Source organism: Macaca fascicularis, chromosome 12 (genome assembly GCF_037993035.2).
Source record: "Macaca fascicularis isolate 582-1 chromosome 12, T2T-MFA8v1.1".
NCBI lineage: Eukaryota > Metazoa > Chordata > Mammalia > Primates > Cercopithecidae > Macaca > Macaca fascicularis.
In genome coordinates, this window is record NC_088386.1 from 136364525 (window position 1) to 136391870 (window position 27346).

Consider the following 27346-nt stretch of genomic DNA (forward strand, 5'->3'; position numbering starts at 1 on the left):
GGACCCCTTGCCTCCCAACCTGAGGGCCGACCTACCGATGGCCACCAGGTCTCCGCAGTCCTTCTTGTGGAACTCGTTCCAGGCCTTGGTCTTGCAGTACTTGCTGCAGGTCAGAATCCCGTAGCAGCGAGGGCAGGGCAAGAGGCGGACCCCGATGGAGCGGCCACACTGGTAGCAGAACTTGAAGAAGGGAATTCTGCAACAGAGCCTCACAGTCAGCAGGTGGCCACTCCGGAACCCGCTTCCCCACAAACAGCCGCTGCCTGGGAGCTGTGCCCGGCCCTGAGCTCCTGGGCTAGTCCCCACCGTCCCGCACTGTCCCGTGTTGGGCAGCCTTCACACACAGACAAAAGCCCCCAAGTCCCCGTCCTGTGGATGTTCAGCACAGCAACATTTAGAATAGTAAACCAACACATGCCGAGCTCTGGGAACCACCTCTGCCCACCAGTAAGGGCTGGTTAAGTGAATGCACATCCATTCAGGAGACCGCCATGGTGCCACAAACACGACGATGGTGGGGAACTCCTAGGCACATAGGGAAATGTCTCTGGTGCACTGTGGCGTGGGAGAAGTGACTCGAGGACAGGGCATGGAGCCTGCCTTTGGGGTGAGCCTCAAAGCACCAGTCTCCTCTGCTTTAGGAGGAGAAACCCCTCCCTGTCCTGCACCAGTCCCCTCTCCATCACCTCGCTGGGTGGCTCAGGGTTTATGAGGTGGGGACGCCCATAAGAACAGGGCCTGGTTCCTGCCCTCTCATCCCAGAGGAGAAACAGGCATGTAAAGAGACTGTTCTGGAACAGCAGAGTGAGTAGTGTTGAGACTCCAAGGAGAGGCCAGTGGTGGAGGGAGGGGCAAGGAGGGTGCAGGTATGCAGGCTCTGCCACACAGCCAGCAGGCCAGGCAAGCCTCCACAGGACATCTTGCAAAAGCAGAGCCTGGGCTCAAACCCCACTCAGCAGCTGTCTCTGGGACGGGAGGTGGCCACCCTCCTGCAGGACATAGAACCCCTCTCTGACCCACTGGGAGCAGCCCAGGGCAGCTCCATGAGTGTGCCCTGTGACTCTGCACCCTCATCTGCAGGGTGCATCATCTGCACCTCATCTTGGCTGAAGCCCAGAGCCTGCCAGCAGGACTTCCTGGAGGAGGCCATGCCACTTGGGTATCAGATGGCAGAGGCTGTCCCGGGATGAGGTGGTCAGGCCCGGCACAGCAGCACTGTCCAAACACAGACTGCCATCCTGGAAAGAACCCAGCCCGCAGACACACTTACTGCCCCTGCTCCTTCACATCCAGGCCCTTGGGCAGGCTGGGGCCCTTCTTCTTCATCCTGTGGCTGGGGATCAGCTCCACTGTACGAAAGAGGGTCCCGCATTAGTACCCACATAGCAGGGTGGGGGCCGCCACTACAGATGCCACCTCCTTGGGCCCTCCCTGTGGTGCCCGCCTGCACTACCGGGGAGGCAGATGGGGGAACCAAGCCTTCCATGGCTCCATAGAGAGTGCGAGGACGCAGAGCGGGGCGTGGACCTGGAGGCGCGGGGCAGTCCACAGGCTGCAGGGAGGGGCTTCACTCTTCAGTCTGCTGCTCCACCTGTGTTGTGTCTTAATTCATTTCAAGGTGCTTCAAATTTCCCTTTTGGGTTCTTCTTAAACTTGCTATTTAGACATGTGTTATTTTATGTGAGTTTCCCAAATGTCCTTCTGTTAGTCATTTCTAATTAAATTCTATTGTGGGCAGAGTATATGAAATGTATTATTTCTATTCTCTTTATTTAAATGGTTTGTGATCTATGTATGGTCTATCCTGGAGAATGTCTCCAGGACACTTGAGAAGAATACAGATTCTGTTGCTGTTGGGTAGAGTGTTCTAGAGATCTGATAAGTCTGATAGGCTTGTATGGTTCAACTTCCTGTTTCCTTGATGACCTTGGGCCTAGTTTTTTGATCAATTGTTGAAAGTGAGGAACTGACATTTCCGACTATTATTGTTGAGTTATCTGTTTCTCCATTTCTGTGACTTTTTGCTTCATGTATTTGCGTGTCTGTGATTCGGTGCATATGGGTTTATAATTGTTATAGCTTCCTAATTGATGACCCTTTTATCATAAAATGTCCCTCTTTATCACCAGTAGCATTTGTAAGTCTATTTTTTTTCTGATATTAGCACTTCCAGCCTTCTTGTGATTGCTGTTCCCATGGTAGTTTTTCATCCTTTAACTTAGTCTGTTTGTATCATTGAATTTTTTTTTCTTTTTGAGACAAAGTCTTGCTCTGTCACCCAGGCTAGAGTGCAGTGGCGTGATCTTGGCTCACTGCAACCTCTGCTTCCCAGGTTCAAATGATTCTCCTGCCTCAGCCTCCTCAGTAGCTGGGATTACAGGTTTGCACCACCATACACGGCTACTTTTTGTACTTTTAGTAGAGACAGGGTTTCACCATGTTGGCCAGTCTGGTCTCAAACACCTGACCTCAGGTGATCCATCCTCCTCGGCCTCCCAAAGTTCTGGGATTACAGGCATGAGCCACCACACCTGGCCTGTATTATTGAATTTAACATGTGTGTCCTGTAAATAGCACATAGATGGATCTTCTGCTTTTATCTAATGTGACGATCTCTGCCTCTTGTTTAATATATTCACATTTAATGTTATTAATGATATACTGTAGTTGGATTTACATTTGATATTTTGCATTTTGTTTCCTTATGTCTTCGAATTTTTCTGTTCCTTTATTCTTTCTTTACTCTTCTGCATCAAGTGGATTCTTTTTGTTATATTATACTTTAAGTTCTGGGATACATGTGCAGAACGTGCAGGTTTGTTACCAAGGTATACACATGCCATGGTGGTTTGCTGCACCCATCAACCCGTCATTTACATTAGGTATTTCTCCTAATGCTGTTCCTCCCCTAGCCCCCTACCCACCAACAGGTCCCAGTGTGTGATTGTCCCCTCCCTGTGTCCATGTGTCCTCATTGTTCAACTCCCACTTAAGAGTGAAAACATATGGTGTTTGGTTTTCTGTTCCTGTGTTAGTTTGCTGAGAATGATGGTTTCCAGCTTCATCCATATCTCTGCAAAGGACATGAACTCAGCCTATTTATGGCTGCATAGTATTCCATGGTATATGTGCCACATTTTCTTTATCCAGTCTATCATTGATGGGCATTTGGACTGGTTCCAAGTCTTTGCTATGGTGAATAGTGCTGCAATAAACATATGTGTACATGTGTCTTTATAGTAGAATGATTTATAATCCTTTGAGTAGATACCCAGTAATGGGATTGCTGGGTCAAATGGTAGAGCTTGTACAGCCAAGACAATCCTACGCAAAAAGAACAAAGCTGGAGGCATCATGCTACCTGACTTCAAACTATACTACAAGGCTACAGTAACCAAAACAGCATGGTACTGGTACCAAAACAGATATATAGACCAATGGAACAGAACAGAGGCCTCAGAAATAATGCCACACATCTACAACCATCTGATCTTTGACAAACCTGACAAAAATAAGCAATGGGAGGGAAGGGTTCCCTATTTAATAAATGGTGTTGGGAAAACTGGCTAGCCATATGCAGAAAACAGTCAGGACCCCTTCCTTACACTTTATACAAAAATTCACTCAAGATGGATTAAAGACTTAAATGTAAGAAATAAAACCATAAAAACCCCAGAAGAAAACCTAGGCAATACCATTCAGGACATAGGCATAGGCAAAGACTTCATGACTAAAACACCAAAAGCAATGGCAACAAAAGCCAAAATTGACCAATGAGATCTAATTAAAATAAAGAGCTTCTGCACAGCAAAAGAAACTATCATCAGAATGAACAGTCAACCTACAGAATGGGAAAAAATTTTTGCAATCTATCCATCTGACAAAGGGCTAATATCCAGAATCTACAAAGAACGTAAACAAATTTATAAGAAAAAAGTAACCCCCTCAAAAAGTGGGCAAAGGATATGAACAGACACTTCTCAAAAGAAGACATTTATGCAGCCAACAAACATGAAAAAAAGCTCATCATCACTGGTCATTAGAGAAATGCAAATCAAAACCACAATGAGATACCATCTCACGCCAGTTAGAATAGCAATCATTAGAAGTCAGGAAATGGCCAGTCATGGTGGCTTACGCCTGTAATCAGCACTTTGGGAGGCCAAGGCGGATGGATCACAAGGTCAGGAGATCGAGACCATCCTGGTTAACACAGTGAAACCCTGTCTCTACTAAAAACAACAAAAATTAGCTGGGCATGGTGGTGCATGCCTGTAGTCCCAGCTACTCAGGAGGCTGAGATGGGAGGATGGCTTGAACCCGGGAGGTGGAGCTTGCTGTAAGCCAAGATTGTGCCACTGCACTCCAGCCTGGGCAACAGAGCGAGACTCCATCTCAAAAAACAAACAAAAAAAAAGAAACAAACAAACAAAAAAAGCCAGGAAACAACAGATGCTGGAAAGGATGTGGAGAAATAGGAACGCTTTTACACTGTTGGTGGGAATGTAAATTAGTTCAACCATTGTGGAAGACAGTGTGGTGATTCCTCAAAGATCTAAAACAAGCAGATTCTTTTTAATGTAATGTCTTAATTTATCTAATAATTTTGAACTGTATTTTTGAGTTCTTTCCTTAGTGGTCACATCAGCCTTTACCATATGAATCTTCTTTTCTTTTCTTTTCTTTTTGAGACAGGTTCTCACCTTGTCACCCAGGCTAAAGTACAGTGGCATGACCATGCCTCACTGCAGCCTCAACCTCCCAGGCTCCAGTGATCCTTCCACCTCAGCCACCTGAGTAGCTGTGACTACAGGCACATGGCACATGTCAAGCTCGTTTTTAAAAAATTTTTTGTAGAGACAGGGTCTTGCCATGTTGCCCAGGTTGGTCTTAAATTCTTGGACTCAAATGATCCTTCTGCCTCAGCCTCCCAAAGTGCTGGGATTATAGACATGAATCACCATGCCTGGCCTACCATATGAATCTTGACTGGTCATAATCAGCTTCAGACCTATACTAACAGCAGTGAGATATTAAAAAGTTATTCCTATATAGCTCTATTTCCTTTTCTGCCTTTTTGTGATATTATTACACATTACATCTATAAAGGTTATAAATCCAACATTATAAGATTATTACTTTATATAATTTTATGTATTCTAAAGAAGCTGAGAGAAGAAAGGAGAAAACATACATATTTATAGCTTTAGTTATATTAAAATTATTTACCATTTCTGGATCTCCATTTCATCTTCTCAATTTGAGTTATCATTTAAAGTCATTTCTTACCACAACAGAACTTTCCCCCTGCCCACTTCCTTTGTACTGTTATTGCCAAAGATAATACATTTCTATATGTTATGGGCATATACACATATGCAACCACACACGCATGCACACACACATAATATATAAATTCAATGCATACATATATATATACAAATTGCTTACATATAAATTATTTTTAAATTGCTTTTAAAGTCAACTAACAAAGAAGAAATATGCATTTATATTCTTCTTTACAATTAACTTTGCCAATGCTCTTTGTTCATGTGTATTTAATTCCCACCTTAAGTCACTTGCTTTCAAAATACTTTTAGTATTTATTTTAAGGGAAGGCTGTAACAACCAATTCTCACAGGTTTTATCTGGGAATATGTCGATTTCACTTTCATGCTTGCAAGTTAACTTGCTGGACATAAGATTCTCAGTTAACAGTTTATCTAACTCTGAGCACTTTGTTTTTTGTTTGGTTACTTTCAATTTTCTTTAAATAGAGACTGGGTCTCACCATGTTGCCCAGGCTAGTCTCAATCTCCTGGGCTCAAACAGTCCTTCTGCCTCAGTCTCCCAAAATGCTGGTATTACAGGCATGAGAGCCACCATGTCCAGCCATCTTTGAGCATTTTGAATATGACATCCCACTGTCTTGAGTCTCCTCTCAAGACAACAACCTTTCATTGCATCCTTTTATTATTATTTACACAAATTTGTGGAGCACATCAAAAGTTTTGTGACATGTATATACTGTCTAGTGATCAAGTTAGGGTATTCGGATGCCCATCACCTGAATAAAATACATTTTTGTTAAGTATAGTAATTCTACTCTGCTCTAAAACATTGACTTTATTTCTTCTATCTTACTGCATCTTTGTACCCTTTAAACCTCTTCTCTTCATCTCTCTACCCACCCTTCCCAGTCTCTGTTATCTATTTTTCTACTCTCTACCTCCATGTGTTCAAAATTTTTAGCTCCCACATAAAAGTGAGAACATACGACGTCTTTTTGTGCCAGGCTTATTTCACTTAAGATACTAACCTCCAGTTCCACTTGTGTTGCTACAAATGACATGATTTAATTCTTGCCTATGTCTGAACAATATTCCATTGTGTATGTATACCACATTTTCTTTTTGTTGTTGTTGTTTTGTTTGTTTTTGAGATGGAGTCTCGCTCTGTCACCCAGGCTGGAGTGCAGTGGCGCAATCTCGGCTCACTGCAATTTCCACCTCCTGGGTTCATGTCATTCTCCTGCCTCAGCCTCCCGAGTAGCTGGGACTACAGGCGCCCGCCACCACGCCCAGCTAATTTTTTTGTATTTTTAGTAGAGACGGGGTTTCACCGTGTTAGCCAGATGGTCTCGATCTCCCGACCTCGTGATCCACCCGCCTCGGTCTCCTAAAGTGCTGGGATTACAGGCGTGAGCCACCGTGCCCGGCCACCACATTTTCTTTATCTATTTATTTGCTGATGAACATTTAGGTCAATTCCGTATCATAGCAATTGTGCATTGTGCTGCAATAAATAGGCGAGTGTAGATGCTCCTTTGATATACTAATTTTTTCCCCTTTGGGTAGATAGTAGTGTGATTGCTGGATCAAATGATAATACTATTTTTTTTTTGTAGAAATCTTCATACTGTGTTCCATAGTGCCTGTACTAGTTTACATTCCACCAGCAGCATATAACAGTTCCCTTTCCTTGGCATCCTTTCCACCATCTGTTATTTTTTTGTCTTTTTATAATAGCCATTCTGACTGATTTGCATTTCTCTGATTAGTGATGTTAAGCTATTCTTTTTTTGTTTTTTAGGCATAAGATGAACAGATGAGCATTTTTTTCATACGACCACTGGCTGTTTGTATGTCTTCTTTTGAGAAACATCAATTCATGTCCCTTACTCAAGTTTAATAGGATTATTTTTTCCTGTTGAATTGTATGAGTTCCCTGTATATTCTGAATATTAGTCTCCTCTCAGGTAAATAGTTTGCAAATGTTTTCTCCATTCACCAGGTTCTCTCTTCGCTATGTTGATTATTTCTTTCATTGTGCAGAAGCTCCTTAGTTTTATTAAATCCCGTTTGTCTATTTTTGGTTTTGTTGCCTGTGTTTTTGAAGTCTTAGTCATACTTTCTTTGCCTAGATCAATGTCCAGGAGAATTTGCCCTAAATTTTGAGTATTTTTATAGTTTCAAGTCTCGTGTTTAAGTCTTTAGTCCATGTAGAGTCTTTTTTATATATGGTGAGAGATAAGGAGGGTCCACTTTCATTCTTCTGCACGCGGCTATCCAATTTTCCCAGCACCATTTACAGAAGAAAGTGTCCTTTCCCCAATGTATGTTCTTATCGGCTTGGACAACGATCAGTTGGCTGTAAATATATGGCGTTATTTCTGGGTTCTTTATTCTGTTCCATTGGTCTGTGTGTCTATTTGTATATCAATACATGCTGTCTTGGTTACTATAGCTTTGTAGTATATTTTGAATCCAGGTAATGTGATGTCTCCAGCTTTGTTCTTTTTGTTCTGGACTGCTTTGGCTATTTGGGATCTTTTTTGGTGCTACATGAATTTTAGGATTGTTTTTTCTGTTTTTGTGAAGAATGGCACTGGTATTTTGATAGGGATTGTATTGACTCTGTAGATTGCTTTTGGTGGTATGGTCATTTTCACGATATTAATTCTTCCAACCCATGAACAAGGGATGTCTTCCCATGTTTTTGTGTGTCCTCTTCAATTTCTTTCATCAGTGTTTTATAGTTTTCCTTATGGAGATCCTTCACCTCTTTGGTTAAATTTATTCCTAAGTATTTTTTGTAGCTATTGTAAATGTGATTGCCTTCTTGATTTCGGTCTTGGCTACGTCATTATTGGGGTATATAAATGCTACTGATTGTTTTATCCTTTACTTTTGTAACCTGCAATTTTACTGAATTCATTTATGAAACCTAAGAGTGTTTTGGTGGAGTCTTTAGGTTTTTCTAGATATAGAATAATATCATTAGCAAAGAGGAACAATTTTGCTTGCTCTTTTCTAATGGGGATGCCTTTTCTTTCTTTCCCTTGCCTGATTCCTCTGGCTAGGACTTCCAGTACTGGGTTGAATGGGAGTGGTGAAAGCGGGCAACCTTGTCTTATTACAGTTCTTACAGGAAAGGCTTTTAATTTTTCCCTATCATGATGATGTTAGCTGTGGACTTGTCATATATGGCCTTTATTATTTTAAAGTATGTTCCTTCTGTGCCTAGTTTCTTAAGAGTTTTTATCAGCTGGGCATGGTGGCTCACACCTGCAATCCCAGCACTTTGGGGGGCCGAGGCAGGCAGATCACCTGAGGTCAGGAGTTCGAGACCAGCCTGGCCAACATGGTAAAACCCCGTCTCTACTAAAAATACAAAAGAAAAAAAAATAGCTGGGCTTGGTGGCAGGTGCCTGTAATCCCAGCTACTCTGGAAGCTGAGGCAGGAAGAACTGCTTGAACCTGGGAGGCAGAGGTTGCAGTGAGCTGAGATCATGCCACTGCACTCCAGCCTGGGTGACAGAGCAAGACTCTGTCTCAAAAAAAAAAGTTTTTATCATGAAGACTTGTTGAGTTGTATCTAGCGTTTTTTCTGCATCTATTGAGATGGTTGTATGGTTTTTGTCCTTCATTCTGTTGATGTGATGTATCACATTTATTAATTTGCATATGTTGAACTATCCTTGCATGTGAGGTATAAGCCTCACCTAATCTTCTGAAAGTGCTGTTGGATGTGGCTTGCTAGTACTGTATGGAGAATTTCTGCATCTAGATTAATCAGGAATATTGACCTGTAGATTTTCTGCTTGTGTCCTTGTCTGCTTTTGATATCAGGGTGACACTGGCCTGATAGAATGAGTTAGGGAGAATTCCCTCCTCAATTTTTTGGAATGGTTTCAGGAGGATTGGTATTAGTTCTTCTTTATATATTTGGTAGAATTCAGCTGTGAATCTATCTGGTCCTGGGCTTTTCCTTGTTGAGAGACTTTTTATTGCTGATTCAACCTTGCTACTCATTATTGGTCTGTTCAGGTTTTCTAGTTATTCCTCATTCCATCTTGGTAGACTGTATGTTTCCAGGAATTTATCCATTTCCTCTGGGTTTTCCAGTTTGTCATATAGTCTCTGATGATCTTTTGTATTCCTGTGGTATCAGTTGTAATATCTCCTTTTTCATTTCTGATTTTATTTACAGAGATTCATTTCTTCAAATAAGATATGAAAGGAGAAATTTATTTTCTCTTCTTGGTTAGCCTAGCTAGCAGTTTACCAATCTTGTTTCCAACTTTTTAAAGAATCAACTTTTTATTTGACTGATTCTCTGTATTTTTTCTCTGTTTCATTTAGTTCTACTCTGATCTTTATTTACTTTCTTCTTCTAATTTTGGATTTGATTTGTTCTTGCTTTTCTAGTTCTTTGAGGTGCACTGTTAGATTGTTAGTTTGTAATCTTTCTAATTTTTTGCTGTAGGCATTTATTGCTATAAACTTCCCCTCTTAGCCCTGTTTTTGCTGTATCCCACAGGTTTTGGTATATTGTGCTTCCATCTTCGTTTGTTTCAATACATTTTTTTATTTCCATCTTAATTTCTTCATTGATTCAATATTCATTCAGAAACATGTTTAATTTCTATGTTTGCAAATTTGTATACACATAGTTGTATATATTTGTATATAAATATGTGTATAGTATACATATTTGAATAGTATATGTATTTGTATAGTTTACAGAGTTTTTCTTGGCACAGACTTCTCATTTTAGTCCATAGTGGTCTGAGAAGACACCTGATATGATTTTGATTTTTTTAATTTGTAGAGATTTGTTTTGTTCTCTAACATATGGTCTATCCTGGAGGATGTTCCATGTGCTGATGAAAAGTATATTCTGCATTTGTTAGATAAAATGTTCTGTAAATGTCTGTGAGGCCCATTTGGTCTGATATCCTGTTGCAATCCAATGTTTCTTTGTTTATCTTCTGTCTAGATAATCTGCCTAATGCTGGGAATGTGGTATTGAAGACCCCCATTATTACTGTATTGCAGTATATATCTGCCTTTAGATTAGTAATATTTGCTTCATGAATCTGGGTGCTCCAGTGTTGGGTGCATATATATTTAGGGTTGTAATATCCTCTTGCTAGATTGATCTCTTTATCATTATATAATGACTTTTTTTTTTTTTTTTTTTACTCTTCCTGACTAAAAGTCCATTTTTTCTGATATAAGTATACCTAGTTACTCCTGCTCACTACTGGTTTATGTTTGCTTGGAATATCTTTTTTCATCCCTTTATTTCAGTCTATATGTGTCTTTAATGATAAGGTGAGTTTCTAGTAAGCAGAATCATTTTTGGATCATGGATCATTTTTAATCCGCTTAGCTATTCTATCTTTTAAGAGGGTACTTTAATTTGTTCATGTTCAAGGTTATTCTTGATACCTAAGGCTTTGTTCCCACCATGTTGTTTTCTGGTTGTTTCATATACTTCTTGTTCCTTTCTTATAGTTTGGCATTGTGCTTAGGTGGATTTCTATAGTGGTAGCATTTGAGTTCTTTCTCTTCCTCCTTTGTATAACTACTTTGCCAGTGACTTTTATACTTTGGTGTGTTTTCATAATGGTAAATGTTGTCCTTTAACTTCTACGTTTAGGACTCCCTTGAGCATTTGTAGAATTGGTCTAGTAGTAACGAATTACCTCAGCATTTGTTTGTCCAGGGGTGACTTTATTTGTCCTTCATTTACGAAAGATAATTTTGCTGGATATAGTATTCTTGGGTGACAGCGTTTTTTCTTTCAGCATGTTGAATATACCATCCCATTCTCTTATGGCCTGTGAGGTTTCTGCTGATAAATCTGTTAGTCTTAAGGAATTTCCTTTATGGATGACTAGACGCTTTTCTTTTGCTGCTTTTAAGATTTTCTTTGACTTTAGACGGTCTGACCATAATGTGCCATGCAGAAGATCTTTTATTGTTGTATCTTCCTGTGGTTCATTTGAACTTCCTTTATCTGAATGTCTATATCTCTTGCTAGACTTGAGAAGTTTTCATCTATTATTTCATTAAATTAGTTTTCTTTTTTAAAAAAAAAACTATTTATTTTTAGAGATAGGGTCTTGCTGTGTCACCCAGGCTGGAGTACAGTGGCACAATCCTAGCCCACAGTAACCTCAGACTCCTGGGCCCAGCCTCCCAAACAGCTAGGACTATAGGTGCATGCCATGATACCCAGCTATTTTTTTTCTTTTTTGTAGAGATAGGGTCTTGCTATATTGCCCAGGGTGGTCTCAAATTCCTGGCCTCAAGCAATCTTCCCACCTTTCGGCCTCCCAAAGCACTGGTATTATATAGGTGTAAGCCACCACACCTGGCCCTAATTCATTAGTACATTTTCTAATCCTTTGTTTCTTTGCCCTTAAGGATACCAATAATTTGCAAATTTAGTTGCTTTATGTTGTTCTAAATATCATGAAGCCTTTATTTGTTTTTATTCTTTTATCTTTACTTTTGTTTGATTGGATTATTTCAAAAGACCTGTCTTCAAGTTTTGAGATTTCCTCTGTCTCATCTAGTCTATTGCTGATGCTTTCAAATGTATTTTGTATTTCCTTCAATGAATTCTTCAGTTCCAGAATTTTGTTTGGTTTTTTTTTTTAAAATGTCTCTTTGATAAATTTCTCATTCATATCCTTGTTTTTCTAATTTATTTGTATTGTTTGTTCAGTATTCTCTTCTATTTTAGATCCTTTAAAATCAATTATTTCTTTTTTGTTTTGTTTTGTTTTGTTTTGTTTTGAGACAGAGTCTCACTCTGCCGCCAAGACTGGAGTGCAGTAGCACAATCTCGGCTCACTGCAGCCTCTGACTCCTGGGTTCATCATTTCTCCTGCCTCAGCCCCACGAGTGACTGGGATTACAGGCATGTACCACCACACCCAGCTAATTTTTGTACTTTAGTAGAGACAAGGTTTCACCATGTTGGCCAGGCTGGTCTGGAACTCCTGACCTCAAATGATCTGCCTGCCTCGGCCTCCCAGTGTTGGAATTACAGGCATGAGCCACCGCACCTGGCCTAAAAATCAGTATTTCAAATTCTTTATCTGGGATCTCAAAAATTTCTTTTTGGTGGCCACGTGTGGTGGCTCACGCCTGTAATCCCAACACTTTGGGAGGCCGAGGCAGGCAGATCATCAGGTTAGGAATATAAGACCAGCCTGACCAACATAGTGAAACCCCATCTCTACTAAAAATACAAAAAAATAGCCAGGCATGGTGCTGCGCGCCTGTAATCCCAGCTAGTCAGGAGGCTGAGGCAAGAGAAACACTTGAACAGAGGTGGCAGAGGTTACAGTGGGCCGAGATTATGCCACTGAACTCCAGACCACTAACATCCCTGTCTCAGATCACAGAAGTACTCACTTCCCAGCACCAGACACTGCCACCCCAGGCCTTGCTCAGTTCCTAGCCCCTACTGTGGGAGCATACCTGGCTTGCTCCCGTCCCAGCAGTGACAACTTGAGTTTCCATAATACTGCATAGTCCCAGGGCCCGTGGGTCCCAGGACAGAATGTAGTTTTCCAGAGGCTAGTTTTGAAAATGGTGACTTGCTGAGGCCACTTAGGTCTCAGAAAGGGTGTGGAACCCAGTGCAACCTTCCTTCCTGGAGCTCTTCCATCCCACAGTCTCCTGAAAGTTTCCTATATTAGCTTCAAGGGTTGGGAGGGTCAAGGGATTGTCCTGCCAGGATTGCATGATTCCATGGTGAGGAAGTGGGCCAGTGGAAATCTACTACTCACCTCTTCCCTACACTGGGAATTCACTCCTGGTGCCCAGCCGAACCCAGTCAGAGAGGCGGCCTCTCCTCCTTCTCCCCCACTTTTTGTGTCCCCTGTCACTTCTCTGTTGAGTTCCAGCATTCTCTCTTGGATAAAGTACTTGGAGTGTGACTGTCTATACACTGCTCTGGTTCTACTAAGTGGAGAAACTGGGCATGAAATGCTTCTTCTTAGCCATCTTGACCATCCCCCAACCAATTTCTTCTGATGAGATGCCGGCTAGCTGTTAATCTTACTGGGATTTCCTTGTAAGTTTTGAGTTACTTTTCTCTTGCTGCTTTTAATGTTTTCTCCTTGTCTTTGGCTTTCAGTATTTTAACTCTGATATGTCTGTTTTACGAATCTCCATTTTATCCTACTTGAAACTCCATTAAGCTTCCTAGATACATAAATTATTTTTAAATACATTTAGAAAGTTTTTATCCATCATTTCTCCAAACATTTGTCCTGCTCCTTTCTCTCTCACCTCCGCTTCCGGTACTCTAATTATATACATATTGGTGTGCTTGATGGTGTCCACTTTCCCCTGATGATCTCTTCATTTCTCATCATTCTTTTTTTCTCTCTTGTTGGTCTCCCACTTTTCTCTGAGGACCTGTTCATTTTCCTTCATTCTTCTCCCTTGGGGCTGGATATTACTATCTGTTTGTTTATTTGGTTAATGACCAGCTGGGTTAATTGTGTGAAATACATTTCTCTCCTGCAGTATAAAGCTTCTGATGTTCCTTCTCATGGAAGGCAGCCTTGGGTTTGTCCAGTGACCCTCAGGTGACAGTGGTTTGGACAAAGATCTCTTTGACTCTCTCCTTCCATGACCATACGCTCCTGTTTAGTTCTGATAATTGCTGGCTGACTGTTCATAATTTGCAACAGTGCCCTGGGTATAAATGGCTTCCTAGGCTGATCCAATTAGATCAGAGCTCATTGAAGGGATAGTTCCCAAGGTCAGTATTCAAGATTTGTTCTGACCACAGGAGGGCTCTTCCCAGCTATCTTTCTTCATTTTTCTCTGGCATACTTTATAGGTAATACAAACTATAGTATATAATTGCTGGCAGATGATAGTTTCACCTGTATTTCCAGTGAGTTTACCAATCTTCTTGATATTGCCCATCATCACCTCCAGTAATTCTTACTGCACCACCTTCTGGCCATCTTGGAAGCTGCAGATAAGAATGGAGCCTCCACCTCCTGGCCATGTTGGAGACACACTAAGTCTGGAGCAATAGGAACTTAGCCTCAGCAACAGGTAGCTGGGGGCAGGATGAGAATTACTGACATCCATGCCCCCTTCTACTGGTGTTCTTGGCTGTACCCATCTGGAATAGAGTTCCTGCCTCCGTGAGCTGGGAGGGTGAAAAGGAAGGTAGATCTTGGTTTAATATCACAGACATCCTCTGTTCTTACTGAGTTTTAAAAGATTTTATTGAATAAATGTTTCTTTATATGCTGTGTGCTCTTTAGATCAGTCCTTGTGGCGTGTGAGACTTGTTCCGATCACAGGAAGGCTTCTCCTGTCTCTCTCTTTTCTTAGTTTTCTCTAGCAATTAGCCATTCTATACTTTAGTCTATCTCCAGTGAATTTACCAATCTCCTTCCAATTGCCTCTCAACATTAGGCTTGAAGTTGTCTTTGCTCTGTTAAAAATGAAGTTGGTTTCTTTGTGATGCCAGGTGTGAAGCTCACTGTTTTATGGTGTGTCTCTCCCCAGGCAGAATCGCTGAGCCAAGGCTCTGGAGCTGGGGGTCGGGACAATGGGATACTTCTCCGTAAGTGACACCCCCATTTTAGGACCTAATCTCTGATGGACAGGAGGAGGCAGTAGATGTGGGTCTTCTCAACTTGCCTCTTCCTGCCTGGTCCTCCATCCATGGGCCAGTACAAGCCTGATTAGAACCCCAGTATCCTCAGGGGTGTCATGCCCAAAGCAGAACCTATATCCCCCAAGTGGGGCTCTACACAAATGGAGGCCTCACCTTGCAGGCACCCTGGCCATGAAGTAGCCTCAGCAAAGGTGCATCCATGTGCACTGGTGGGCGAGCCAGGTGGGGGGAAGTTTACGCTTGTGTCAAGGGGAAGTTAGTATGTGTGTGTGGGGGGCACATATTATGGGAGTGGCTTGTGGCTGTGTGCATGTGTGAGACATGGGTGGCAGTGGATGACCTGGTATATAAGTGAGGGCCGGGGTTGGATGGGGCAGGTGTTGGGGTGGGGTGGGGGTTTATGCGAGGGTGGGCACATGTGTGACCGTACATAAGTGAGTTTGGGAGGTGGGTGGGGGGTGTCCATATGTGTGTGTAGATGTATGCAGACCGTGGTTGGGTGGGATGTGGGGAAGCAGTGTGCTGTGTGGGTGGGGACAGGCATGTGTGTGGGTAGGTGTGCAGATAGCTGTGGGGGTGGGGCTGAGGGATTTCAGGGCATACATGCTGGGGAGTGTGCAAGTGTGTGGGTGGGCATGTGGCTGGTAAATATTTGTGGGGACATAAGCATGCGATGTGGTTTGGATGTGTCCCCTCCAAATCTCATGTTGAACTGCGGGCCCCCTGTGGGAGGTAGGGTCTGGTAAGAGGTGACCGGATCGTGGGGATGGATCCCTCATGAGTAGCTTAGTGCCATCCCCTTGGGGACGAGTGAGTTCTCAGTTAGTTCACATGAGAGCTGGGAGTTTAGAAGAGCCTGGGACACCCCTGCCTTCTCTCTCCCTCCCTCTCTTGCCATGTGATGGACAGGCTTCCCTTCGCCCTCCATCGGGAGTAGAAACTCCCTGAGATCTCCCTAGAAGCAGATGCTGGTACCATACTTCCTGTGCAGCCTGCAGAACCACAAGCCTATTAAACCTCTTCTCTAATTACCTGGTCTCAGACGTTCCTTTACAGCAACGCAAACGGACTAACAGCATGTGGAAGTGTGTGGGGCGGAGCACTGTGTGCTGGGAAGGCATCTGGGGGGTTGCTCAGTGGGGGACTGTATGGGACTGAGGACTCAGTGTGGAGGGTGGGATCAGCAGGTTCGTGTGTGTGTGTGTGCACACACGTTAACACGTGACAGGTTTTTATGTGAGGAGAGGATGGGTGTGGGTGTCAGTGTGCATGGATGTGTAAGTGGGTCTGTGTGTACGAGGTAGACATAAGTAGGTAAACGTGGGGGTGGGAACATGAGGGGGTATGTGGCGGTGGGGGTGAGTAGGTGGGTGGGGATGTGGGGGTGGGGAGTGAGTATCTGGGAGTGGGGGTGACCAGGTGGGTGGGGGGTGGGTATGTGGGGGTGACCAGGTGGGTGGGGGGTGGGTATGTGGGGGTGACCAGGTGGGTGGGGGGTGGGTATGTGGGGGTGACCAGGTGGGTGGGGGGTGGGTATGTGGGGGTGACCAGGTGGGTGGGGGTGGGTATGTGGGGGTGACCAGGTGGGTGGGGGTGGGTATGTGGGGGTGACCAGGTGGGTGGGGGTGGGTATGTGGGGGTGACCAGGTAGGGGAGGGTGGGTATGTGGGTGTGGGTACATGGGGAAGTAGACATCAGTAGATGGATGGTACGTTTGTGGGGTGGGTGCATGTGGGGAGCTGGGGATGTGTGGGGGTGTGCAGGACGCACCCTGTAGGGGTGTGACCATGCAGGGGAGCACCACTCCAGGCCTCGGGCCCACATGCCCTGTGCTGGGTGGACTGGAACTCCCTACAGGGCTCCCGCAGCGGTGCCTAGTCCTCTCCTGGGCGTGGGGCCCCTCTGACCTGGGCCCTGGCCCTAGGCCACCAACTCCGCTTCCCAGGGGAACCTCCCCAGTCCAGACCCCTCTTCTCAATCTCTCCTGCACGAGCTCCTTGGAGGACGGGACACAAAGGGGCTGGGCCAAGCCAAGCTGATGAGCCAGCCCCAGGAAAGCTCCTCCAGAGCCCCAGGGGGTCCAGATCTCCAGGGATCACAGCCCCAGGCATGAGGCCGGAACCCTGCCCTGTGGAGCAGAGCAGAACAGGGCCCATTGCTCACCTCTCTTGCACAGGTACAGCCACGTGGGGTCCCACTGGCTCTCCTTGGCAAAGACAGCTCGCCGTAGCTGCGAGCCCATGTACTCCAGGAGCCGCTTCCGTGCCAGGAACGTCTCGCGCTCCGCCGGCATCAGCGTGTGGAAGGGGCAGTGGGCAATCTTCCGGTCCTGCACACAGCGCCAGGGTCACCACAGGGTCCCGGGCTCGCCCCTCACTGCGGGGGTGACTCTGGGTGATCGAGGGCCCCTCTTGGCTCTTATGATGTATAACTGAGGACGAACCCTGACAGACACACAAAGCTGGGAGCACACACAGCTGCACCTGGCATGAGCTCGGCACTTTGGGGGGGTTGCCTCTGCAGCCAAGGGGCTGCTCTGGGGGAGGCACTAGGAACCTTGAGCCCAGCTTTGCCCCAGAGGAGCTAATGCCCCAGCCGGGGGTCCTGCACATGACCCACACTCCCCCTCCTTCCTCACAGGAGGCTCACCACCTACCTGGAAGAATCTGAAATAGCCATAGTCCACAGCTGTGCCCACCGCCACCTTTTCCCCCTGTCTGAGCGTCACGGGCTTCAGGATGTCAGCCCCGTGATCGATGAGTCGGTCAATCTGTGGAGAACAGAACCAGGTCAGACGCGCAAGGACACCCTGGCTACTGGGAGCAGTGAAGACCGCCTGAGAAGGGCCACGGTCACCTGCAGTCCCCACCAAGGCCACCCTCGCAGGTGTGCAGCAGTGCCCAGGAGACAAACGGGGAGAGGGAGACGGAGACGGGGCTGACCTCATGGACAAGGAGTTGGGGCTGAGCCTGGCCTAACGATATCACAGTGAAGTCAAGGCTAGGCCACGCCTCGGGGAGCCCTCCCTGGTGCCCGACTCGCAGCACCATAGAATCAATGGAGTCTGTGAAGTCCGTTACAGTCCTGCTCCCCTCAGGCTGTCAGTGACATGAGGGCAGACACCAGGCAGCTCTTGTTCTTCATCAGATCCCAACACGCCATGGGGGTGCTCAACAAGACAGCAAGTGCACGTGTATGCTTGTATTTGGTGTGTGCGGGGCGGGGGGCCAGTGCGTGGGCATGCATGGGTATGTGTATGTGTTCATGGCTGGGTGGGTGTGAGTGTGCCTGCATGTAGGTAGGTGTGTGGATGTGTGTGGATGTGTGTGTGTGCATGTGTGGGGCTAGTGGGTGTGTGTGGATATGTGCATGCATGCTCATAGGTGGGTAGGTGTGAGTGTGCCTGCATGCATGTAGGTGTGCAGTGTGGGTGTGTGCACCTGCATGTGTGAGTGTCTGTGCATGAGTGGGGGCTAGTGTGTGTGCATGCATGAGTAAGGGCACACATGTATGTCTGAGTCCAAGCATGCCTGACAAATGTGTGAATGCATGAGCCTGTGTGCATGTGTGCCTGACTCGTGGCAAACATACGACAGCAATGGTCTCTGGCTCAACAGGTACAACAATCCCATCCAAAGCAAGGATCATCTAAAGAGGCTGCCCCTCCTGACATGGGAGGAGGCAAGTTCTATCGGGGGCCTGGCAGGCTCAGGGCAGCCCGTGTGAGTGAATGAAAACCAGGCCGTCATCTGTGGAAGGCTCACTGCTGTGTGCATGGGGGCCTTGCTAGCCAAGTGCAAGCAGGGCCATGATTTGGTGAAACACAACTCCCCCAGCGAGATCCCCACTCTCTGTGACATGCATAACACACATTCCACACAAACACAGCAACCCTGCTTTCTCAGCAACACACGAGAACAATGCCCTGGGCATGGCACCAGGCACAGTGCGGGACGGCGGAGCAGCCAATGCCACCAACACCAGTGGCCAGCCTGGCCTGAACGGCTGACTCCCTGGCGCATGGGGGCACGGGTGGAGTTTATACACAGATTCCTCAAGGCCAAGTGAGGCCAGGCAAGGCATACGCCAGGCACAGGAGGCGGCTGTTTTCCACTGCTCCCGAGGATAGAGCCACCCAGATCCACCCATGACACCCCCGTCTTCTTGACTCTTCCTGCTGAAGCCATGATAACATGCCAAAAACCCCATGAGTTGGTTCCCTGCTGGACATGCCTCCGAGGCCCCCCCACCTCATCAAATCTTTTTCAGGAAAGGTGGGCAGACGGTGGGTGAGTGAGGGCTGCCACAGGTGCTTGGTGATGGACAGGTAGGTGGATGATGGATTGACCCTTCCCTGCCCAATGTTGCTGGGGGACTTGCCAGCCCATCCCCATCCCCCAAGTGTTGTTTTTGTAGGGCACCCAGGCCTCACTCAGTCCTGCCACTGGGACAGCTTCTCTGGACAGCTCTGCCTGCGTAGTGATGCAGCTACCCTACCCCACCCCGCCCCTGGGCTCCCAGGACTGGCCACTCGGCAGCAGCTGGGATTCACCCCTTCGTCTCACCCTGCTGGGCACCTTCTCCCCTCTGGCCAAACATCATTCCTGGGAACTTCTGCATCCCCACAGCTCCCATGTCTCCATAGACCCCTCCACACTGACCCCAACCCCTGGGAGTCACTGGGGACAACCAGCCCCAGCAGGGTGTGCAGTGTGTGCTTTGGCCTGGGGCTTTCTCAACTCAGGTCCCATGTCCTCACCCCTTCTTCTCCCACCACAGCCCCTCCCCATTTGCTGACCTGCCTGTCTCTCACCAGGAGTATCTTCCAACCCTGGCCCTGGCTGCCCGGGGTGACCGCCTCATCCACGGTGAGAACTGAGATACACTTTGCTGTCCCTCTGCCAAACCATTTACTCGCCAATGCTCCCCTCCAGACCCTCACCTCCCAAGCACCCCCATCTGAACTTTGACATCATTGCCTCCACCTCACCCCCCAGGCACTCTGCCCCACCTCCATGGCACAATGACCCCGTTCCCCTGCTGAGGCTCCCCAGGCATGCCCTCGGCTGCAGCTGGATAACCTCGCCCCTCCATCCCCGGAGCCCGCCTCTCCAGTGGCCCTGTCCTCCATGCCTCTTCAGACCCCAGCAGCATCAGCACCCTGCAGGAACCAGCCCTGCCCAGGGGGCTCCGCCTCTGAGACCACAGCCCCTGCTGAACAGCACCGGGAGGGAAGGCTGGGACCTTCCCGGGAAGAGGAAGGGGCGGCCTGAAGCTGACCGGCCCGGCGTGTGCCTCTGAGGAGTCTGTCAGGATCAGTGGGCTTGAACACGGATCCTTCAGTCGGACTTGCTCTGCTCTCAAATTAAGGAAATTTGGGGCCCCACATCTAAGCAGAGCCTGCCCAGTGAGAGGAGCTAGAAATGTTTGTGAGAACAGGATTTTGTCCCCCGGAGGCCAGAGAAAAGACAGTGAGGGAGGGACTTTCTAAAGGTCCCCTGGCTGATGAAAGCTCCTTTCCGCAGTGGTTCTTCTCCGAACACTGCTAACCTATGTTCTGGCAGCCCCTTCCTTGGCCGTTCAAAGACAAATGTGGAGCCCATGCCTGGTGCTGCAGCCATCCACGTGCCGGGGCCTGGGGAGTCAGGGGGGCCTGGAGCTCGAGCTTCACACGTTCATTTATGGGACAATCTTTAGAAAGTTTAGTATGAGAATATTCAGGAGGCCTGGTGACCCCAGACCCTCAACAAGCTCCACCTCAGGCCTGTGCGTCCCACGTGCTCACCACGGGCCAAGGCCAAGAACAGCAGCCAAGGAGAAAGGAGAAGAAGACTGAAAACGCCGAAGCCGTGTGTGGTGGGTTCGCTTGGGTCCCCTAAAAAGGTAAGCTGAAGTCCTAACCCCCGGGATCTGTGAACATGACTTTATTTGGACATAGGGTCGTTGCAGATGATCAAAGTAACATGAGGTCCTTAGCGTCGTAGGTGGTCCAATATGACCATTGTCTTTTGAGAAGGGACGTTTGGCTGCAGAGACAGACGTGCATGCAGGAGAACACCATGAGCTGAGGAGGGCAGAGGTGGCCAGCCAGCCCCCAGAAGCCACAGCAAGGTCTACACCAGGGTCTACACCAGGGTCACAACCCTGCAACACCGCGACCGTGGCCTCCACCCTCCAGGACCAGAGCCAGCTCACTTCTGTGGCTTAAGCCGCCCAAGCTGTGGTCTGCTGCAGCAGCCACAGGAGTGCCAGAGGAAGAGCCCCTGAAACAAGGTTCTGCCACAGCCTGACCAGCAAGACGTGGTGGGAGATGGAGGCGTCGCCAGGACCTAGGTAGCCCAGGCCTCTAGCAGAAGGGTCCTGCAGCACCAGTTTACGTACACCCCCCAAGCCAGGGCACCCCTAGGGTTTCAGGGACTCCATGGACTCAGGTCCCACGAAAGCATAATAAGAGAAAAGCACCAGATTTTCCAGGAGGCTACGGAAAAGTATTTCTGAAAGTTCCTAGCTGAAACTATAAAACTCTTAGAAGAAAACATAGGAAGAATCTTCATGACATTGAATTTGGCAATGATTTCTTGGCTATGACACCAAAGGTAAAGGCAGCAAAAGAAAAAATAGACAAGCTGGACTTCATGAAAATTAAAAACTTTTGTATATCAAAATATTTGTAAATTACATACTCGATAAGGGATTAACATCTAGAATATATAGAAATGTCCTAAAACTCAACAATAATAATAAAGATTCAAAAATTGCCGAAGAAGTTGAATAGACATTTCTCCAAATAAGATACATAAATGGCCAATAAGCACATGAAAGACGTTCAACATCACTCATCATTAGGGAAATACATATCAAAACCACAATGAGAAGGCTGGCGGGGGTGACTTCCGCCTGTAATCCCAGCACTTTGGGAGGCCAAGACAGACGGATCGCTTAAGGCCAGGAGTTTGAGACCAGTCTGGCCAACATGGCAAAACCCTATCTCTACTAAAAATACAAAAATTGGCTGGGTGTGGTGGTGGGCGCCTGTAATTCCAGCAAGAATCTTGAACCCAGGAGGTGGAGGCTGCAGTGAGCCGAGATCACATCACTGCACTCCTGCCTGGGCGACAGAGTGAGACTCTGTTTAAAAAACAAACAAAATACCACCTCGCATCCATTAGGATGGCAACTATCAAAAAAACAGAAAATAGCAAGTATTGGTGATAGTCTGGAGTGACTGGAACCCTGTCCACTGTTGGTGAGAACATGAAACAGTGCAGCTGTCGTGGAAACAGTACGGAGGTTCTTCAAAACATTGAACATATGGCTGGGTGCGGTGGCTCAGGCCTGTAATCCCAGCACTTTGGGAGGCTGAGGTGGGCGGATCACTTCAGGTCAGGAGTTCAAAGATCAGCCTGACCAACATGGTGAAATCCCGTCTCTACTAAAAATATAAAAATTAGCTGGGTGTGGTGGCACACGCCTGTAATCCTAGCTACTCAAGAGGATGAGGCAGGAGGACTGCTTGGACCTGAGAGGCGGAGTTCGCAGTGACCTGAGATCATGCCTCTGCACTCCAGCCTGGGCGACAGAGTGAGACATGGACTCAAAAAAAAAAAAAAAAAAAAATTAAACATAGAATGATTATACCATAGGACCGAGCCATCCCACTTCCAGGCAAGTTCCCAGAAGAACTAAAAATGGGCTCTTGAAGAGAAACGTGTCCATTTGTGCCACTAGCGGCATTCCTCACAACAGCTCAAACGTGGAAGCAGCCCAAATGTCCATCAACAGAGAAACGGAGAAGCCAGATGTCGTCCCTGCATCCTGGGGGGTATCACTCAGCCTTGAAAAGAAAGGAAATCCTGACACCAGCTACCCCATAGATGAACCTTCAGGACAGGGTGCTGAGTGAAAGCCAGTCACAAAAAGAACAAGTACTGTGTGCTTCCATGTATGTGGGGCGTTTCACATTCACAGACAGAAAGTAGAATGGCCAGAGGCCGGGGGTGGGGAATGGGAGCGAGTGTGGAATGGAGACAGAGGCTTCATTTCGCAAGAAGCAGCAGCTCTGGAAAGGGAGGGTGATGACAGCTGCACAGCAATGAGAACAGACTTACCACGACACGCACACCTGCAGTGGTTAAGATGGTAAACTTCATGTTATAGGTATGTTACCGTAATGTTTTTGAAAGGCAAAACATTATAGGTATGTTACTGTAATGTTTTTTGGCAAACAAAAAATAAAAATGAAAAAAGATTTTTTCCATAACCAACCTGATAAATCCTCATGGCAAGCTGCAAATGAAGGGGTGTTCCCTACTTTGGTGAAGGACAGCTACCAGAAATGTACAGAAGGCGCCGCAGAAATGGTCCGTGGCCAGGGACACGCTGGGCTGCTGTCACTCAGGTGGAACCCGGCTCAGGCAATGAGGAAACGGGAAACAGATTTAAAATACTGGAAAGGGGCCAGGCGCGGTGGCTCACACCTGTAATCCCAGCACTTTGGGAGGCCAAAGCGGGCGGATTACCTGAGGTCAGGAGTTAGAGACCAGCCTGGCCAACATGGTGAAACCCCATCTCTACTAAAAATACAAAAATTAGCTGGACGTGGTGGCGGGCGCCTGTAATCCCAGCTACTTGGGAGGCTGAGGCAGGGGAATTGCTTGAACCTGAGAGGCAGAGGTTGCAGTGAGCCAAGATCGCACCTCTGCACTCCAGCCTGGGCGACAAGAGCGAAACTCCGTCTAAAAAAAAAAAAAAAAAATTGGAAAGGAAGAGATAAATCCAAAGGGATCAGTTGGAGAACTCTTAAACTAACAGAAATTCAGTCCGTTAAACAGACTACAGGACCCTGATAGAAGTCACTCTAGGAAGAGGTAAGAGAATCCACATAGAGATAACAAAAGCGAATCGAATTCTGCCATATTAGTGTTTTTACAACTGGCTGATGGCATACAGATGATAAAAAATGTTTTTATATTTTATAAATAAAAAACAGGGGGCACTGGGAACCCCCTAACCCCTGACAAAGTGCTGGGAGCCCCCTAACCCCAGACGAGGTGCTGCGGAGCCCCCTGACCTCGGACGAGGCGCTGGGGAGCCCCCTAATCCTGGACGAGGCACTGGGAGCCCCCAACCCCGGACAAAGTGCTATTCCGTATGTTCAAGACACATCTTCCAATCAGCGTCCACACACAACAACGCTGCCCCCTGAGCTGCCTCTCCCGTCTTGTGTCCTTTTCCTGTTCACTCAGACTTAGATGAACAAGAGACTGGTCATCAATCCTGGGCCCCATGAAGCTCAGAAAGCACATCGGGGCCCCTCCCAGCCCCCAGGTCCAGAAATGGTGCCGACTATCCACACACACTGTTTCATTCCATCCTCTGCCACCTACGGAAAGCTGACCACGGCGTCCCTGCATAGTCTATCCCAGACGGAACAGGGTCTTAGGAAGAAGGATAGGAGCCTTAAAATCAGATCTGGAAACAGCATCTCAAGATAAGAATCTCAGTTCTTTAAAGTAAAGCTACCCTTTTGTGGCATCAAACAACCTTCCAGATGCCCCCTCTTCCAGACGCCTGAGTCTCGCCCCCCTCCTGCTTCCCCCTTTCTCCCTCAGACAGGTAAGAACCAAAGTGCGTATCAAGATGGACTGAGGAAAGCAAGCTCCTGGGTGGTGCCCACACCAGGCGCAGGACGGGCTGGCACAGGCAGAGAGCAGCAGGCAGCAGGCCACAAAGGGAGGCCCTGCCTGAGCCGAAGCCGCCGAGAGTTCCCAGAGCCATGTGGGAGGGACACTCGAGGGACGTGCCTAGGGCTCAGGACAGAAAGTGCCTCCAGCGCGGGCAGGACTTCCCAAGTGTGAGCTTCCACCCAAGAAAGCCGCTCCCTGTGGCCAGGGACAATGCTGCACACCCCCGCCCAGCAGCTGTGTGGACCATTGAGAAAGCCAGGATTGTGCAGCTGGACCACGGTGAGGCCTATGTGTATCCTGAATCCTGTTTTCACTGAGATAAAGTTCAGGGAACCTTTCTGTCTGGTCTGTTGAGTGGATCTGCCACTTCATAATTTTTAAGGCCTGTAAAATATTAAAAGCAGACAACATTTTGTCTTTTCTCCACTATTTAGACCACCAAGGCTTGGAGAACACAGAACAAATGATCCACTGCCGATCAGGAATGAGAGTCAGGCAGAGAAGTCCATGAGGGCCCCACTCCCAGAGCACCCATTCCCCATGCTCAGGGCCAGCCCACCTCATACTCCTCCCTCCCCCCACCCAGGACCACCCACCCTCCCGTCCCCCTCACCAGGGCCACCCAGCCCTCACACCCCTCACCAAGGTCACCCACCCTCACACCCCTACCACCCAGGGCCATCCCAACCTCCCGCCCCCCTCACCAGGGCCACCCCCCACCCTCACCAGGGCCAGCCTTTCGTCCACGCTCCTCTGGTGCTCATAGGTCAGGTCACAGGCGATACACAGGGCGCTGCCCAAGCCTTTGGTTAGGGGCAGGTTGGGGTCTGCTCCGTGGGTCAGGAGCTCCTTCACAACCTGGACATACACAAGACAGGCTCATCAGTGGCCACCATGTCACCTCCCCTGACAGTGGGGAAGTCCCCAGAGCTGGGCCACTCCAGAACTAACCCCTGAAAGCAGGAGCTTCACGGAGGCCACTGCTGGCCCTTCCCATAGATCCTTCCCACGGTGGGTCCCGCTGTTGGCCTGTCCCACAGAGGATGACGCTGGGCGGGGAGGGGTCCCATGTCTGGTCTGTTAGGGAGGAGCTGGAACTCCACCCAGGTGGGCCGGTTCCAGCACCTTCTCTGTCCCCTGACATAATGGGGACTCTCCAGGGTGGTCCCAGCTCCCACCTTGCTCTCCAGCCCTGGAGAGAGCCAAGCCCAGGGGCCAGTGCCCCCAGCACAGGGTTAGGGGCACATCTGCCTGGTGCCCAAGCTGTCTGCCTCTGCCCCGGAACACCAGTGTCACTGTGACCACTCGGCCAGATGCAGAATGAGGCACACCTCCCTTCTCCCTACTGTGCCCAGCCACCAGCTCAGATTCCACCGAGGAAGGACAGCCGTGGCCAGACACAGGGCCTTAAGTGTTTGGCTCCCACAAGCTTCTGCCCCTCAGAACAAAGCTCTCTTCCCTCCATACCCTTGCCTCTAACAGGACCTAGCCCTGAGCTAGGACCCCACAAGACTTATTGAATGGACGTCTCTGTGCAGGACAGAAGGAAGCAGGGAGCAGAGATGCTGGCCTCTGCAGAAGCACCTGGAAGCCCCATTCTCCATCAGCTTTTACAAAGTCTATGAATGCCTTCAGCTTTTGCAGACCTCTGCTGAAATGTCACCTCATCTGAGTAGCACTTCATGCCACTCTGCTAATGTAGCCTATCTTCCCATCATTCTCCATCCCCTCACTAAGCTTTATTTTCTTCATAATACTCGTCATTTCCTGAAATTGTGTTACATACTAGTTTATGGTCTGGCTCCTCCAACTATAATATAGAATCCTTGAGAGCAGAGACTTTAATTCAACACCTAGTGCTTAGAATGGTGCCTGTCAGGTACAAAGCAGATGCTCAGTAAATAACAGTTACATGATAGATGGATGAATGGATGAATGGGTGGATGGTAGATCCTTCCATCTGGGTGAATGAAGGATGATGATGTCTAGGTAGGTGGGTGGGTGGATGGATGGATGAATAAATAGATGAATGAATGGATAGGTGAACGGTTGAGTGGATGGATGAGTGGATAGGTAGTTGGGTTGATACATGAGTGATTGGTTAAAAGGACGGATGTATAGATGGATGGATGAGACGATGAATAAGTTGAATAATGGATGAATGGATGAGTGGAGGATAGATGGACAGGTGAGTAGATGGATAAGTGGATGAGAAGTTGGGTGGATAGATGGATGGATGAATGGAAGAATGGGTGGATGGGTAGACAGGTGAGTGGAAGAGTGAGTGGATGGGTAGTTGGATGGACAGATGGGCGGATAGATGGATGGATGGATGGATGGATGGATGGATGGATGGATGGACAAATGGCCAACAACTTCAAATCCCGATGACTGATGGGGTGGGCGTTAGAGATGGAAACACATAGGTGCTCAGGTCTGTGGGTGCAGAACATGCTCACCAGGTCATTCCCACTGGCAATGGACAGGGAGAGCGGGGAGTGGCCACTCCATAGCAGGTTAGGATTTGCTCTGTGGGATAGAAGGAGCTGGACTACGTCCCTGGCACACTGGTTGGGGAGAAAGGCAGAAGCATGACAGGTTAGAGAGGCACCCCCACCCCTAAGGAGCACCTAACAGTAGTTATTAATTTAAATGCCATGAAATCAATGTAGTCACTCAACGGCACTTCCTCCCAACCATTACCT

At 47.5% G+C, this 27346-nt stretch overlaps 1 protein-coding gene across 44 annotated transcripts in view; it reads right to left on the bottom strand.

Annotated features, from left to right (window-relative positions):
- The window catches only part of ANKMY1 (ankyrin repeat and MYND domain containing 1), a 93750-nt gene that overhangs the window by 20237 nt on the left and 46167 nt on the right, over positions 1 to 27346 (bottom strand). For 20 of the 44 annotated variants that reach the window (XR_012421643.1, XM_074010681.1, XM_074010673.1 and 17 more), the window contains 6 exons: positions 27101 to 27208; positions 25368 to 25499; positions 17612 to 17725; positions 17119 to 17284; positions 1271 to 1349; positions 36 to 196 (listed from right to left, as the gene is read on the bottom strand). Coding sequence is in view for 34 of the 44 variants with exons in the window: in XM_074010681.1 (XP_073866782.1) it covers positions 36 to 196; positions 1271 to 1349; positions 17119 to 17284; positions 17612 to 17725; positions 25368 to 25499; positions 27101 to 27208 (760 nt within the window). In the remaining 10 variants the exon portion in view is untranslated. Of the gene's footprint in view, positions 1 to 35; positions 197 to 1270; positions 1350 to 17118; positions 17285 to 17611; positions 17726 to 23461; positions 23691 to 25367; positions 25500 to 27100; positions 27209 to 27346 lie in introns of those variants that run through there. The other 24 variants (XR_012421644.1, XR_012421645.1, XR_006691217.3 and 21 more) reach the window with 6 other exon arrangements.